The following is a 13,331-nucleotide window of genomic DNA, read 5'->3' on the forward strand; positions in this document are numbered from 1 at the left end:
AACACAATATCTGAAGACATAATTGTGATGTGGTTCACATTATGCTAATTTTACAGTTGGGTGCATTCATAAATAAAGTAATGATTAATTTCATCCTCACGCCAGGCCAGTCCTCCTATTCATGGATGGATTGATGAATAAGTCTACGGAAGGGGCCTAACGGGCTCTGGTTGATGGGGCCCCAAACTAGTAAAAAGACATTAAATTAGCATGTAGAATTACTACCAAAAAAATATGGAAATAGTCAGAAGTACATGCCATCTTACACTGGCATGCTGGTCTGGCCACTTCATGAAATATTTATCCTCAGCTGGAAAACAAGCTTCTGAACATCTCCTCTCAAAAAAGATGTTTGAGCTGTTTATTGGGCAGATATTCATTTTAGAAGCGTCAAAAGTGTGACAACTGGTGTATTTGTCCATGTGTACAAGCAGAACTCTGGAAAAATATTCTGTTTTTGACACTTTAATGCTCCTGTGTGGTTAGCTGTGTGTGTGTGTGTGTGTGTGTGTGTGTGTGTGTGTGTGTGTGTGTGTGTTGCTGGCAGGCAGGACTGGCTGCCGTGGAGCTTCAGCTCCTGGAGGCCCAGCAGATGAGGATTTGGGCCTGTGATTGTTTTTGTCTTCAGAGTCAGTTTTGTGAGCAAAACAAGGCATTTTATCCGTTTTATCGTTTGACGGACACCATCACACCTTCAGACCTTAAAAGCCATGGGTGTGTCCACCATATGGTTGTGTACCATGGGCAAACCACCCAGCCAGTGTTCTGTGATCTACCAACTTTATGGCTGCCACCAAAGAAATTAATGAAATAGTCATTTAAACTCACTTGTTACAGTCAAAACTTCGCAGTCATGGTCTAAAGAACAAATGTCAAATGATGAAAACCACAGGCTCCTGTGTTAAAATCAACACACTTGCTGCATCATCCACACAAAATAAAGGCGACAAACTGACAGAGGCCACATTATAGATCAAAGTCTTTTCTGCCCTGTAAACACTGGTCAATGCATTACTCAAGCCCAGTTACCTCCACTTAATTATTTGTACCTTTTGTGTGTATGTGGGTCTCCGTCTCCACCTGGCCGGTCCCCATCCCTCCCTCGGCACTGGGGTTGCCAGCTCTCCTCTTGCTGGTTAATGTGTTTTGGCAGTGAGTGGCACAGCAGGTTGTAATGGTGCCACATGGCTGACTCGGCTTTACAATAATTTACGCCCCAACACGATACCAACCTGCTGCTGTGTGTGTGGGCTCTGACTCACTCCATGCGCTCGTCTCCCACCGCCAACTGACACCGCACACAAAGCTAGGTCACAATGTTCTTACTGCTGCCTGTTGTCTAACCTTTGTTCTCTGGAGTGTTTGGCTGGGAGAGAAGAAATTAATGGATAATAGTTTACTCAAGTCCTACTATGACTTTCATTTATCAGACCAGACGGCTTTTATCACTACAAATGGTACTTTGATGGCTTCAAGTATGATTTAATATACAACCCTTTTCTCTCTCTCTCCATTTCTTACCATACATTCCCATGTTCTTCCCATCTACTTGCATACTCCCTACCTGCACAAAATGTAATGTTTAATGTTCTAAAACACCTTACCAAAGTGTTTTTTCCCCCTTTGCTGTATTATTAATAGGTTGTGTAACCTCTGGCTCTGTTTCACGGCAGTCATCTGAAATGGGACATGCCATTGCTGTCACGTGTGCTGCCACATTGCTCTGATGGATATATTAACCTTGGTGCTGAGGGCTGTTACCTATTGGATCTGCTCACGCTGGTGGCACCGACTGTGAAATACTGCTGCATTTCAGCCAGGCCTTCCATCCAACCCTGTATCAGGCTACCAGCTGCACAATCAAACCTCTCCATTACCCAAAATGCAGCAGCACGTCTCATCAGCCAAAAAAAAAAGGCCACACCACTCTACGCGGGCTTCCAGTAGCTGCCACAAAAAAAAAGGTCCAAGCTCTGACTCAGCAGCTTTCTACCTGAACCAAATCTCAAATCTCTCCCACTCCCTGTGCTCTGCCAACAAAAAAGCCTCTCGTGGTCTCTTCATCACAAAACCAACGATCCCAAGCAAAACATCCTCCCGGTACTTAAAGCACTGTGGAAAACCAAACTCCTCTGCAACTTCCATTGCACCAAAAACTATTCAATTACACATTTTCCATCTGTCCTGTCTTGCATGTGCAAGGGAACTCCCAGGGTAAAATGAACACAGTGGAGAGAATTTTAACAGTTCGCAGCTTCATTTTCTCTGAAACAAAGGTTTGTTTGCAGGCTTTGAAGTTAAGTTATTTTAAAACAGATTTAGAGCTTTAAAGTTCAAAAAGGCTGCACCAAGTTGTTTAATTGATTCCTAAGCACAGTAGCTGTGACCCATCCTTCCACCTGCACCAGTGTCACCTAAACTCATCAGGACATCTGCATCCTAAACTTCATGGTTACCCTCAAACTTGAAAGAGTGGATCCATCATCAGCCAAGATTTTTCCACTTTGAGCTCGTTTGGACACAGAGTAGGTAGAAGTCTTTGTTAGATGGCGTCAAGTGAAACAAAGCAAAATCTGGACTTTGAACCTAAACAAAGTTTTGAGGCTTTCTAACCTGGAAAAAAATGCAGATGCACTAAACCAGCAACTTTTATACAACTTCCTTGCAGATTCAACCAGGTAACTCAATGTTAACTAGAGTTGTTCGAGGTTCCTGAAGACATCTACACTCTCATCCAAAATGCTTGTTCCGGAAATCCAGGCTAGACACTGCTCTCCATCGCTGCCTGCATGACTCAAACAACCATCACCTCTGACTTTCGGAACCGTCGACTATGCAGAAACCAGAGGGGGAGGTTTAACCGCTCACACACACACACACAGTCTCCGGAGAATTTCACAAGGAAAACTGGAAACAAGCGAAAGGACGAATCCTTGCGTACCGTCCACCTGCTACCACAGAGCCAACAGTTTCAGATCCGATAAGGAACGTGCACCTTCTGTTCTCCTGCTGGTAGGATGTGTGTCAACTCAGGTTGCAAAACAAGAGTTAACCAGAATACACACACACAGAAAATGTAATTTACTCTAGGTGGTCGCCGTGGAAACAGGGAGGACTAGTGCAGTGCTGGGGTGTTTGCCTACAACACACACATATACACAGTAAAACTTGTTGACAAGAGGTCACCTTGACCTCTGTGTGTGTGTGTGTGTGTGTGTGTGTGTGTGTGTGTGTGTGTGTGTGTGTGTGTGTGTGTGTGTGTGTGTGTGTGTGTGTGTGTGTGTGTGTGTGTGTGTGTGTGTGTGTGTGCGCATGTGTCCCCTTTTCTTGCACTGTTTAAAGGCTCATGTGCTGATGTTTCCAGTCAAACGGCACAAGTAACAAACGCTCCGCTCATAATCCAGTTCCACAGCTCGGCTCTCTTCAGCTAAAGGGAACAGTTCAATTGATTTGGTCGTCTCTCCTCATTTATCATCAACCTCCAGAAATGCTCTTTGCTCCTTAGAACTCACTGTAATTGTCCTTTTCTGATGTGTGTGAGCATTTCTCTGTTTAAGGCGAATTCCACACATCCTATTGTTTTGTTCAGCCGTGTTTAATCAAACTTTCGATAAGAGCCGTTTATACTCCCTTAAACCCTGATGAACATTTTCCAGACTGTACAAATGTATGTTACTAATGGCCTCAACTCATGGACATTATTATTTCCACCCTGAATACTTTATGTATTTATTAATTATGTAACAAAAGAAGCTGAATTTCCTTTTACTAAAAGAACTGTTTTGTTTGTCTCACTGTGCTGCGTTAGAGTCAGACTGATGTTAGTTTTAGCAGCTTGTTGCAGATGCCTCGAGGCAGCCCTGCAGCCCACCGTGGTAGCAGAGGACCCTACTAACATCTCCTCCAGAAGAAAGCTCATCAAACTAAAAAAAAAATATAGGAAAAGCATGGTTTCGTTTTCAATATTTTATTCCAGATTTTTAACTTTTTAACAATTTTAGATGCCACTGTGTCTCTTATTTGTAACTCTGTAGCCAGTCGTTAAGGTCTTCATCAACCAGACAGTACTGTAGAAGGTAAACGTCACGTATAAACTGTTTAATACAACTTTTCATTTCCCCAAACCTCTATCACAGAAGTGATGTCAAAATTAGCAACAGCTACACCATGGTGTTTATGCAATTCTTCTATCAAAAGCAATAAACCTCACAGTTTAATTTAGGCTAAAAAGATTTCAATAAATATAGAATTTTGTTTCGACAGCATGTTGCTCAAAGCTACAGCATGTAATCTTTGGATCTCTTAGTTGAAATGCACCTCAAAACTCATCTTAATGTGGAGAAGGTGCTGTGGAAAGCAACGTGATTAGTAGGTTTAGCAGCATTTGTATTCAACGTAATTTGATAAAGAAGCAGTGGGCAGAGCGCGGTGGAGCGTAGCAGAGCAGGCACAGGGAGGGCTGAGCACCGCAGATCTTGATTAAAAGTGCAAATTGCTGCTTTAAGATCACAGCTTTACTAGAAGTTTAATCTTTTCCAGTTCTGTCCCACATTGCATACACACCAACACATACTGTACATGTGCAGATGTGTGGTGCGTAACAAGCAGTGGAAAACATTATTGCTAATCTAAAAGAAGCCATTCGAGACCCCTTCAGCATTGTGTACTGTCTGTGGGACTGTTACACTGATTTATAGACACATTACGTCCATTAGAGTTTCGCCGCTGTCACTTATTATTCTGTTTCCCAGGAAATGGACATTATTTGCTTCTCCTCAGTCACTGTGACAATCACTGCGCTAAAGCTGCACTGCTTCAACGCCCTCGGGAGATGGAAATGGTGTGTGTGTGTGTGTGTGTGTGTGTGAACTCTGCCAATTTCCCTTTCAGATGAGACTTTATCTGTGTGCAGATGCAGCTTTAGGGGGAGACGGCAGGGAGGGGTTGCTTCCGGAGCCATACATGGAAGTACTGGAATCCCCCCCTTCCTCCCCATGACAGGGCAGCCCATCTTGATTCACCTCACGTTCAGCTCATACCACAGGAGAGGTGAGAGCGCCGATGTAGACAGGAAGGAGGAGGGAGTCTCCATCGCTGCCGTGCGAGTGATCGGCGTCGGCACCTCGGATGTGACGCATCCAATTCTCGTCCGATACGTCCCCCCCCCCCGTTTTAGACACGTACGCACATAACATATGCTCACACAGACACAGACATGTGCACGAGAAAGTGTGCTTTCAAATAACACATGGTCAAGCTTTCGATATGTAGAAATGAGTGTAGATGCAGAGACACGATGTACTAACGAGTATCTGCACACGTCTGATGCCAGGAGCCGTGCGACTGTGCTCATCAGGACATCTGCATTCTTGCAGCAGTGAGATAATGGTGCTTTTCAGCCTTCAATCCCCTGAGCAAACGTCCTCATTCCCCCTTTTCTGTTTCTGCCCTTAGATTCCACACTTAGTGCCACTCTGATGCTACATCTTCAGATAAACACACACACGCAAAAATATTACCCTTTTTTCTTGTCTCTCAGGCCTTTTGCACATTCATTTCAGTCTAATTAGAGTCAGAAAACACACTTGTGTCTTCGCTACACTTCCATTTTCTCCCAGCGTATCCTCTGTCTCCATTTGCAGCTCCGTCCTAGTAACTTTTCTTTTATCCACTGCCAAGCCCCCGGTCCCCAACAGCCTCCACCTCTCCTCCCCGAACTCCCTCCAGCTCAAGTTAGATAACCTACCAATGTGCTAAAGGCTCCTGACGTACTGCACACACAGCAGATGCCAACAGTTATGTTGTGTGACAGGCAGGAAAGCTGTGTTGTAACACCGCAGCTGGCAGAATCCAAATAATAAAGAATACCTCAATACACACAGCATTCGCTCTGAGCTCATGCCTGCTGGATTTTGATTAAAACTCCAGGCTGTACTTAACGACATATTTATCGTGAAAGTATTGGAATCCAACTGTTTCAAGTTCTTAACATTAGTTCTGTGTAACCTTTCACACATATGTCTGTGTACATTATGCTTTATTGATGTATTCTAACCCTAACCCATTAACGACCACAAAGAAGGGATAGGAGTTCTGTTCGGATATACTATATACACATAACGCAGTATTTTTATCACAGTGTAGTTGCATCAAATATCTGAGGAAGGTATGTAGACCACACCACCTGAGAGCAGCTAAAAGAGCCTAAGAGCTGTGACAGCTGCAAAGAACTCATTTAAAGAGGCCAAGTAATGCATAATTTAAGGTTTTTATTCCCCCCCCCCCCCCTTTTTGGAATGGTTTAGGATAATTTACAATTCCGTATAATGTACAGCACTTCTTGTCTTTGAGACCCCCCTCACCCCTTTCTCTGTCCACTCTGACCTCATTGGCGAGCTTGCAGAAGCCTGCCAGTGGGCCGAGCAGAGCAGCGGAGCAGCTGTGTACATTCTGTTCGTACCTGCCTGCATGGTTCCCCTCTTACATAACACAACCACATACCCCCACAGTATTGTCACACATAATCACAGTGACGCTCACAAACACTGCTCCTGCCCAAAGATCAGTAACAAGGCATAGAGCTAGAACAAAGCCTGGAGCTTGAGGCGGTAGCAAAGCACAAAACCGGTGATGTAGCTCCAAACGGAAGCAACGGACATGAAAGCAGTGTGACAAATCGGAGAGAAAGAACAAAAAAATCACTGGCTAGAAATCGTCACACTGGAAAAACCTGCCTTAACAGAGCATTTGGACTCAATCAGCTTCTCAAACGTCAACAAGGTGAAACACACCAGCTCAATCTGCCTGATCGGTACTGATGGTGCACATGACTCCAGAACATCTTTTCATAGTGTGAAGGAACGAAAAGGAGGACGCAAAACATCAACTGTGTGCTTATAGGGAGGAGAACACACAATTCTCATAAGCCAGCGTATCACCATCGGATGTTATCACTGGCTGAGATCAGGCTAGAAACTACATAAATGATATCATTTCTGTAGCAGCACATTTGCTGGAAATCTACAACTGTTGACTAAATTTTTAGTCCAAGCAATAAAAAGGCTCTAGACATGGGAAAAAAAAAAAAAAAAGACTGAACAGATTGTACTTGTGTGTGACTGTGGGGATAAAGCGTTCAGCGGCATTACTCACAACCCCCCACACAATGGACCAAAATTCCTCCCTGGAGAACAAATAGTTTTGGCTTCCCATGAGCACTAGCAATAGCCTCATGTCTTGTGGAGGTTGGACTTGAAAATATGACAATATTTACAGAGGCATTTACGGCTCCAATCACTTGAGGATACTCCCTTAAGGCAGCCAGGCAACACACAAACAAGCACAGCAATTCAGTCATCTTAGGGGAGATCGATGGTCCACACCTTCTATTATCCACTGAGACTCTTACACCGAGCCTACAGTTATAACTAATGTGCATCTGCAACGATGCTCGTGCTCTGGTGATCGTTTATTGTAAATGTCTGCTTTTATGCAAAGCGCTATACAATGTTGCTACACACACACACGGTGCTCACCTGACCCACCGGGAGCAACTTAGGGTTCAGTGTCTTTCCCAAGGACACTTGGACATGTAACCAAGAGGGACCTGGAATCAAACCCACGCGCTCTGTGGACAACTAGCTTAACAGCTGAGCTACAGCCAACCTGTATTTCTATGCAAATGTCAGTCTAAGGAAAGTCGTCTCACGATTCAAACCCCAAAGAATATTTAATATGAAATACAGGAGGCTCACAATATTAAAGAAGCTGGAAGCACCAAATGTTAAAATGAGAAAAAAAAGCTGAAAAACAGAAATCGTCTATTAATTTTCAGGTCAGCTAAAACAACCACTTTGGTTGTTATTGCACCATTCAAATGGTATTTATCTGGTGTTGGCAGCATCACAGCTATGGGCCTGTAGGTCCAGTAGGTTTAGTGTTGTTTGGCCTGAACTCTATTTAGGTTCAGGCTTAAAATAGTTAGTAGATAGAAAAAAATAGAAAAAAAAAAAGTTATGATATCAAAAGAGACATGAACTGGTCTCCCTTACAAACAAATGAGTGATAGGTCAATGAGCAGGCCTGCATTAGTGGACCACTGGATTTAAAGGATGTTTTTAATGACTTGGATTCACCAAATCTGTGTATATATACACACACTGCCATTGCAACATATTCATGGTTAGACTTATAAACAATTTTATCCAGCTCAACTCTACCTGATCCCATCTGTCCTCAAAACACGATGGTTCGAAAGACACAGACGTGTATTGGTGTGCAGATCCACCAGATCCACGGACGAGCTGATCTCCAAAACAATCTGAAACCAGCCTCACCCTGACACTCGAGCTTGGTTCAGCAAACAGAGCCTGCAGCCCTGTTGGGATTATGACGCTTGGCTGAACATCCTCCTCAACAAACTTACAGATGGTGTTTGTTTAGCAACCACAACAACCTGGGGGAACAGTTTACCCACATTGTCAGTGGGTAACCAACACAGCATCTGATACTCCAACCATCTAATTCCCAAAGGTTGATTTGAATCGGCCCCGACCGGTGAAGTCTCTCCATAATTTGCATTTTTCAATGTGATAATGCATATGATTACGGAGCCAGATACAGGTCCAGCAACTCTTCAGTACAGTGCAGTACAGTATGGGTGCTGACAAATAGGCAAAGCACACAGTCGTGAGTCATTGCCCACACACACACACACACTTTCATATACCAGTGTGAGTCATGCAAAAATTACTTTAAGCATCTCTTGTTTGAGCAGCAGGGAGGTTAAATCTTTGGTCCTCTTCTGTTGTGTTGGAGTCATTTTAATCTGCCAGCTAATAGTCCAACAAAGAGCATACGGAGCTGCTGGAAAACAAGCTTATTGTTTCTCCAGGGTGGGGTCATCGTCCTCCGTTTGTATATTGTAGAAATGGGTATAATTCAACCACACCATCCACTGACCACGTATTCGCAGCAGATGTCCTGTACGCCAATGTGGAGAATGAATCCAAATGCAAGCTTTACCGTGACAATAGGCTGACCCGTCCTAACAAGTCCAGGAAGATCATTGAAACTTTCAACCAGATTAAAATGACACATGCTCAATCTGAGGGCTTCTGCAGGTTCTGGTCGGTGGCACTGGAGCAACGTGGGATTTTAAATGTACCGTATGCAGCATCTGGGAATCAGGCTACATATTAATCAATCTGAAATTGATGCAGTGTCAGCTCACAGATATGAAGGAGGCGTCCTATCCCCACTGTGTGGGGTACAGCAGGGTCGGGGTTCACAGAAACTTCCTGTAGACAAACACCGCACTGCCCAAACTGGCCAAAACCTCAGCCAATGAGGTCGAGCCACCCAGTGCACTCTGGTCCCAATACTGGCGAACTGGGGAGGGTTGCATCAGAAAGTGCATCCGGCGTAAACATGGCGCCAAATCAGTGTGCAGACTTAAACATTAAAAACTCATGTCTGTGTGTGACGCACAGGTTTTGACCTGCTCACTCACACACACCTTTGCTCTCTGAGTATTTTCTGTTTGATGCTTCTTTGTGATATGTTCTGTAATGGATGTCTCCTGGTGCTCCATGATTTAAGCATGGACATTTGCAATGTCTACCAAAACAGAACTGAGTGTTCTGAGCTCCAGCCCTCTTCAACTTTAACGCCATTATTAATGAATTAATAAAGACCTGTCAGTGTCTCTATAATGGCAGGGGAAAAGAAACACCTGGGGCCCCCCATCACTGCAGCACCAATTGCCACAGCATTACTGTCCTACAATCAACCCCCACCAGCAGGTCAAAGTGGTGGTGGTGCTCCGCTTGTCCTCACTCCTGCTGCCTCCATAATGATGTAGCCTGCTGATGACAGGAAGAAACCCCACTGCTGCGCCGACCTTTTCAGCACAGAGACCTTCTCATTTCCTCCTGCTCAATGAAGCTGCAGCTACTGTTTTTAATGATACATTGGTTTTTCCTTTTATAATTTGGTCTGAAAAAATGCCAGAAAACAAAATAACCAAACAAAAAAGATCAATACAAGTTCTCACAGCCCATCTTGGCATCTTTCAACTGCTCAGTCCAAGAACCACACCCTCCCACCTGGGAGCCTGAAACTAGAAATACTTTGACTGGCCTTGGGAATTGCTTCAAACAATAGAATTTGCTGTCAAATGGATCAATTTATCACTTCTGCATTTCAACCCTCCCCCCTCCTCTCTCCAGCTATTAACAATCCAAAGAAACCCACAGATCACACCACCAACCTGTAGCCCTTGTGCTGCACTGATACACTCGCCAGAGCTTATTCAAAAGTGCGTCTGTGTCTTTATGGTTCGTTTCATCATCTGGCCACAATCTAAAGTGACTCCCATCATTTCCCGGGTGCCCTGATGCTGCCTGTTGCCACAGAAGAAACCATGAACTCCCACTGACCTGGCTTCCTCAACTGCCTCTCTAGCTTGGTGAGCACACATCCTTCTCCTGCATCCATCAGCACCTCTCCCTTCTAGGAGCTTTTATGCACTCTGCTTCTTTGTGAGCACTATGTGGAGGCATGTGGAACGGCGACAAGTTTCCTCACATAAAGGAAAACCCTTGTCATGCCTTCGATTGGCTGAAATCTAGCTCAGTGGTAGAGCTGCCCTGAGTGCGGTGAAACAGAAGAGCAAGTACCCTGCCTGCCTCCTCTTAAAGAGGCGCTTTGTTGGGGGGGGGAAATAACAGAAGTGCACCAGAGTGACTCATTCTCAGTTCAGGGTCCAGGTTTGACAGGCAGTATACTAACAAGTGAAATTATTCTGATCCTTATTTATTTATGGAGACATATGTCAATCTACAACACATATGTACTCGGAGCCATTGCAACCAAAAGACAGCACAGATGCTGGGACGTACAACCTCCATCAACGACTGATGTGCTCTCACTGACGGATTCACCTTCATTCAGCAGGACTTGGTCCGCAGTGTGTTCAGCTGAGCAGCATCTGAGGCGAGCGGTCACGACCCGCTGGCACTATCGCGCCGTTTTTTTGGTCCAAATTAATCAAACGCAGTGTGGCAGAATGACTCCAGTCCCTGTCAGACAAACTACCAAGCAATGTCAGAGTGACCGAGGTTATCCAGAGCAATGAACGCTTTCTGGAGTCCCGTCCGCTTTCACTAAACCACTTGACTAAATAAAAGAGACTCGTGTTCCCTGAGCTGAGTGGTTCAAAGTTATTCCCTGTCTGTCCTAACGGTCCTTTAACCAGGCGTCCACCGGTGCAGCAGGTGTCCCCCCCGCGTCAGGACGCGCGGTGGGCGCCTGGCAAACAAACTACCAAACAGCCCCTCTTACCTTGTACACATTCTCCGTTATGCGATGCACCTCGTCGGTCCGAGACATCCTTGTCGGAGCGTCAGTCAGAACCATAAACCAAGAGATTTCCTTTGAATGAGGATTGGAGGATTTTTCCGGACTGTGCGCTGTTCGCGGGGAATCGCTCTTTGTCTGCCGGTGCCTGAGAGAGACGAGCTCGTCTGGCCGTGGGATTCCTGCTTATATAGGAAAGTCCTCCGCTGCGCCCACACCGGCTCCCCACGCAGCCACTCAGTCAGTCGGAGCGCAGAGGCGGACTCACCTCAGGAGGGACGGCGCTGCCTTCAAGGACGGCGGGAAATGAAGCAATCGTGACGGTGCTTGCCGTGAAGCTCCTGTTGGAAGAGATTGTTGTTTCACTTTTACATGTTCACAGTGATGCAAAGAGCGAAAAGCACAGGATGTCAGTGAGCAACACTCGATTGTAGATACATATATATATAAATATTCATATACTTTTTTGCATAAGGACTTAATAACCAATACTGACGCCCTTGATCAGGTGTGTTCAGTCAACCTGAAGTTGGAAGATACCAATTACCTCCCCACTCCCCCCCCCCCTCATCTGAGCTATCTTCCAGCCTCAGGTTGACTGAACACACCTGGCCCAGGTCAAAGGCAGTGAGAGTTCTTTGAAGACCAGGACTGAGAACCACAGGACTCAAACAACTCTGTCCTGCTTGTTTTCCAACTACCACTGCTGATGACCTGGATCAGGTGTCTTCAGTCAACCAGAAGGTGGAACATACCATCATAAGGTCAGAGTGGGGAAAGACAAGCTGAATTGGTAACTGTCCAGTTTTACGAACCTGCTTGTTTAATACTGACTGAGACAAACCAACAGACAGAAACAAATATTAGGAAACTTTACATCAAAGATTTAACTCATTTGCACAAAAGCTTAATATGGTGAACAAGTATTTAAAGGACTTCACTGTTTCCAAAGTCCGGCCGTTTATTACAGTGCTGACAGAATCTGGTACATTACGCCAAAATCAACACACGTCCTTGGTTGTGGTTACATTAAAGTCCAGGAAGAAACCATGGCACCAAGTCCTCCACCACAGGTCCAATGAGACGTCTCATCATTGTTCAGCAGAGTGACTACAACAGTGTCATCTACACATTTCAATCATCAACAACTGAATAATCCTACAGAAATGTAAAAAAAAAAAATAAAAACTAAATGTGTACAGTTCATCCGAGCCTAGGACACTAACTGTTCCCATGTGGTAATTTAGAAATGTGTATGAGCGGAATGGTTTAATAATTAAGACTTTGAAATTGGGATTTGACACGTGGACCCTCACAATCAGGAAAGAAAGTCAGGGTTGGCATCAGACCTCCATCATGTTTTCATGTGAATGCTGTGCAATAGTGGAACTGACTTTAAAACTAGTTGTTAATAGCACAACCAGGTTAACGCACACACAAAAACATGGATTTGTGTGGCCCCAGGATAGAAGCCTGGTTTGTCCAGGCTCATTCAATCCAGGTTTTCCGCCCAGTTCTTCCCCTGAATAAGCAGATATTGGAAGTGGTTTGTGTTCTCACGCAAACCAGCAGACTGCTCTGTCGGCTCCTCGTGGGACATGACCTAACACCTCTGATTCACAGAAATTTACAATGATAAAAACATTATCAAAAAAACATAAACATTTAAATTCCCAAAAGCTTGAAGCTGGACGGTTGGAGTTCAGTTGTTAAATCAGAAAATCCGAAAAGCGTTTACACACAAGGAAACTACAAAACAAGTTATAAAATGAGGAAAAGCTACAACGGAAAATTAACATAGATAAGTAAATATACTGTATCTAATCAGTCTCTAAATTTAAGTGCATTAATGGTGAATTCAGCTGGTTAGTTATCCTTCTAGTCCTCACGTCCAGTACTAGAACACTGGGAGTCCGTGAACGCAGCACAACATTAAACAAACCAGGCCTGCTCCTCCCGTGTCACAGCTTCCC

The 13,331-nt window shown here is 44.6% G+C and overlaps 1 protein-coding gene across 11 annotated transcripts in view; it reads right to left on the reverse strand.

Annotated features, from left to right (window-relative positions):
• Positions 1 to 11,628, reverse strand: part of baiap2b (BAR/IMD domain containing adaptor protein 2b) — a 57,530-nt gene extending 45,902 nt beyond the window's left edge. For 3 of the 11 annotated variants that reach the window (XM_067488453.1, XM_067488447.1, XM_067488446.1), the window contains exon 1: positions 11,344 to 11,625. In XM_067488453.1, the coding sequence (XP_067344554.1) occupies positions 11,344 to 11,418 (75 nt within the window). In that variant the 5' untranslated portion in view covers positions 11,419 to 11,625. Of the gene's footprint in view, positions 1 to 11,343 lie in introns of all 11 variants that reach the window. The other 8 variants (XM_067488448.1, XM_067488450.1, XM_067488456.1 and 5 more) reach the window with 5 other exon arrangements.
• Positions 11,629 to 13,331: the final 1,703 nt, after the last annotated feature.

The sequence above is a fragment of the Channa argus genome, chromosome 20, assembly GCF_033026475.1.
Source record: "Channa argus isolate prfri chromosome 20, Channa argus male v1.0, whole genome shotgun sequence".
NCBI classification, from domain to species: Eukaryota; Metazoa; Chordata; class Actinopteri; order Anabantiformes; family Channidae; genus Channa; species Channa argus.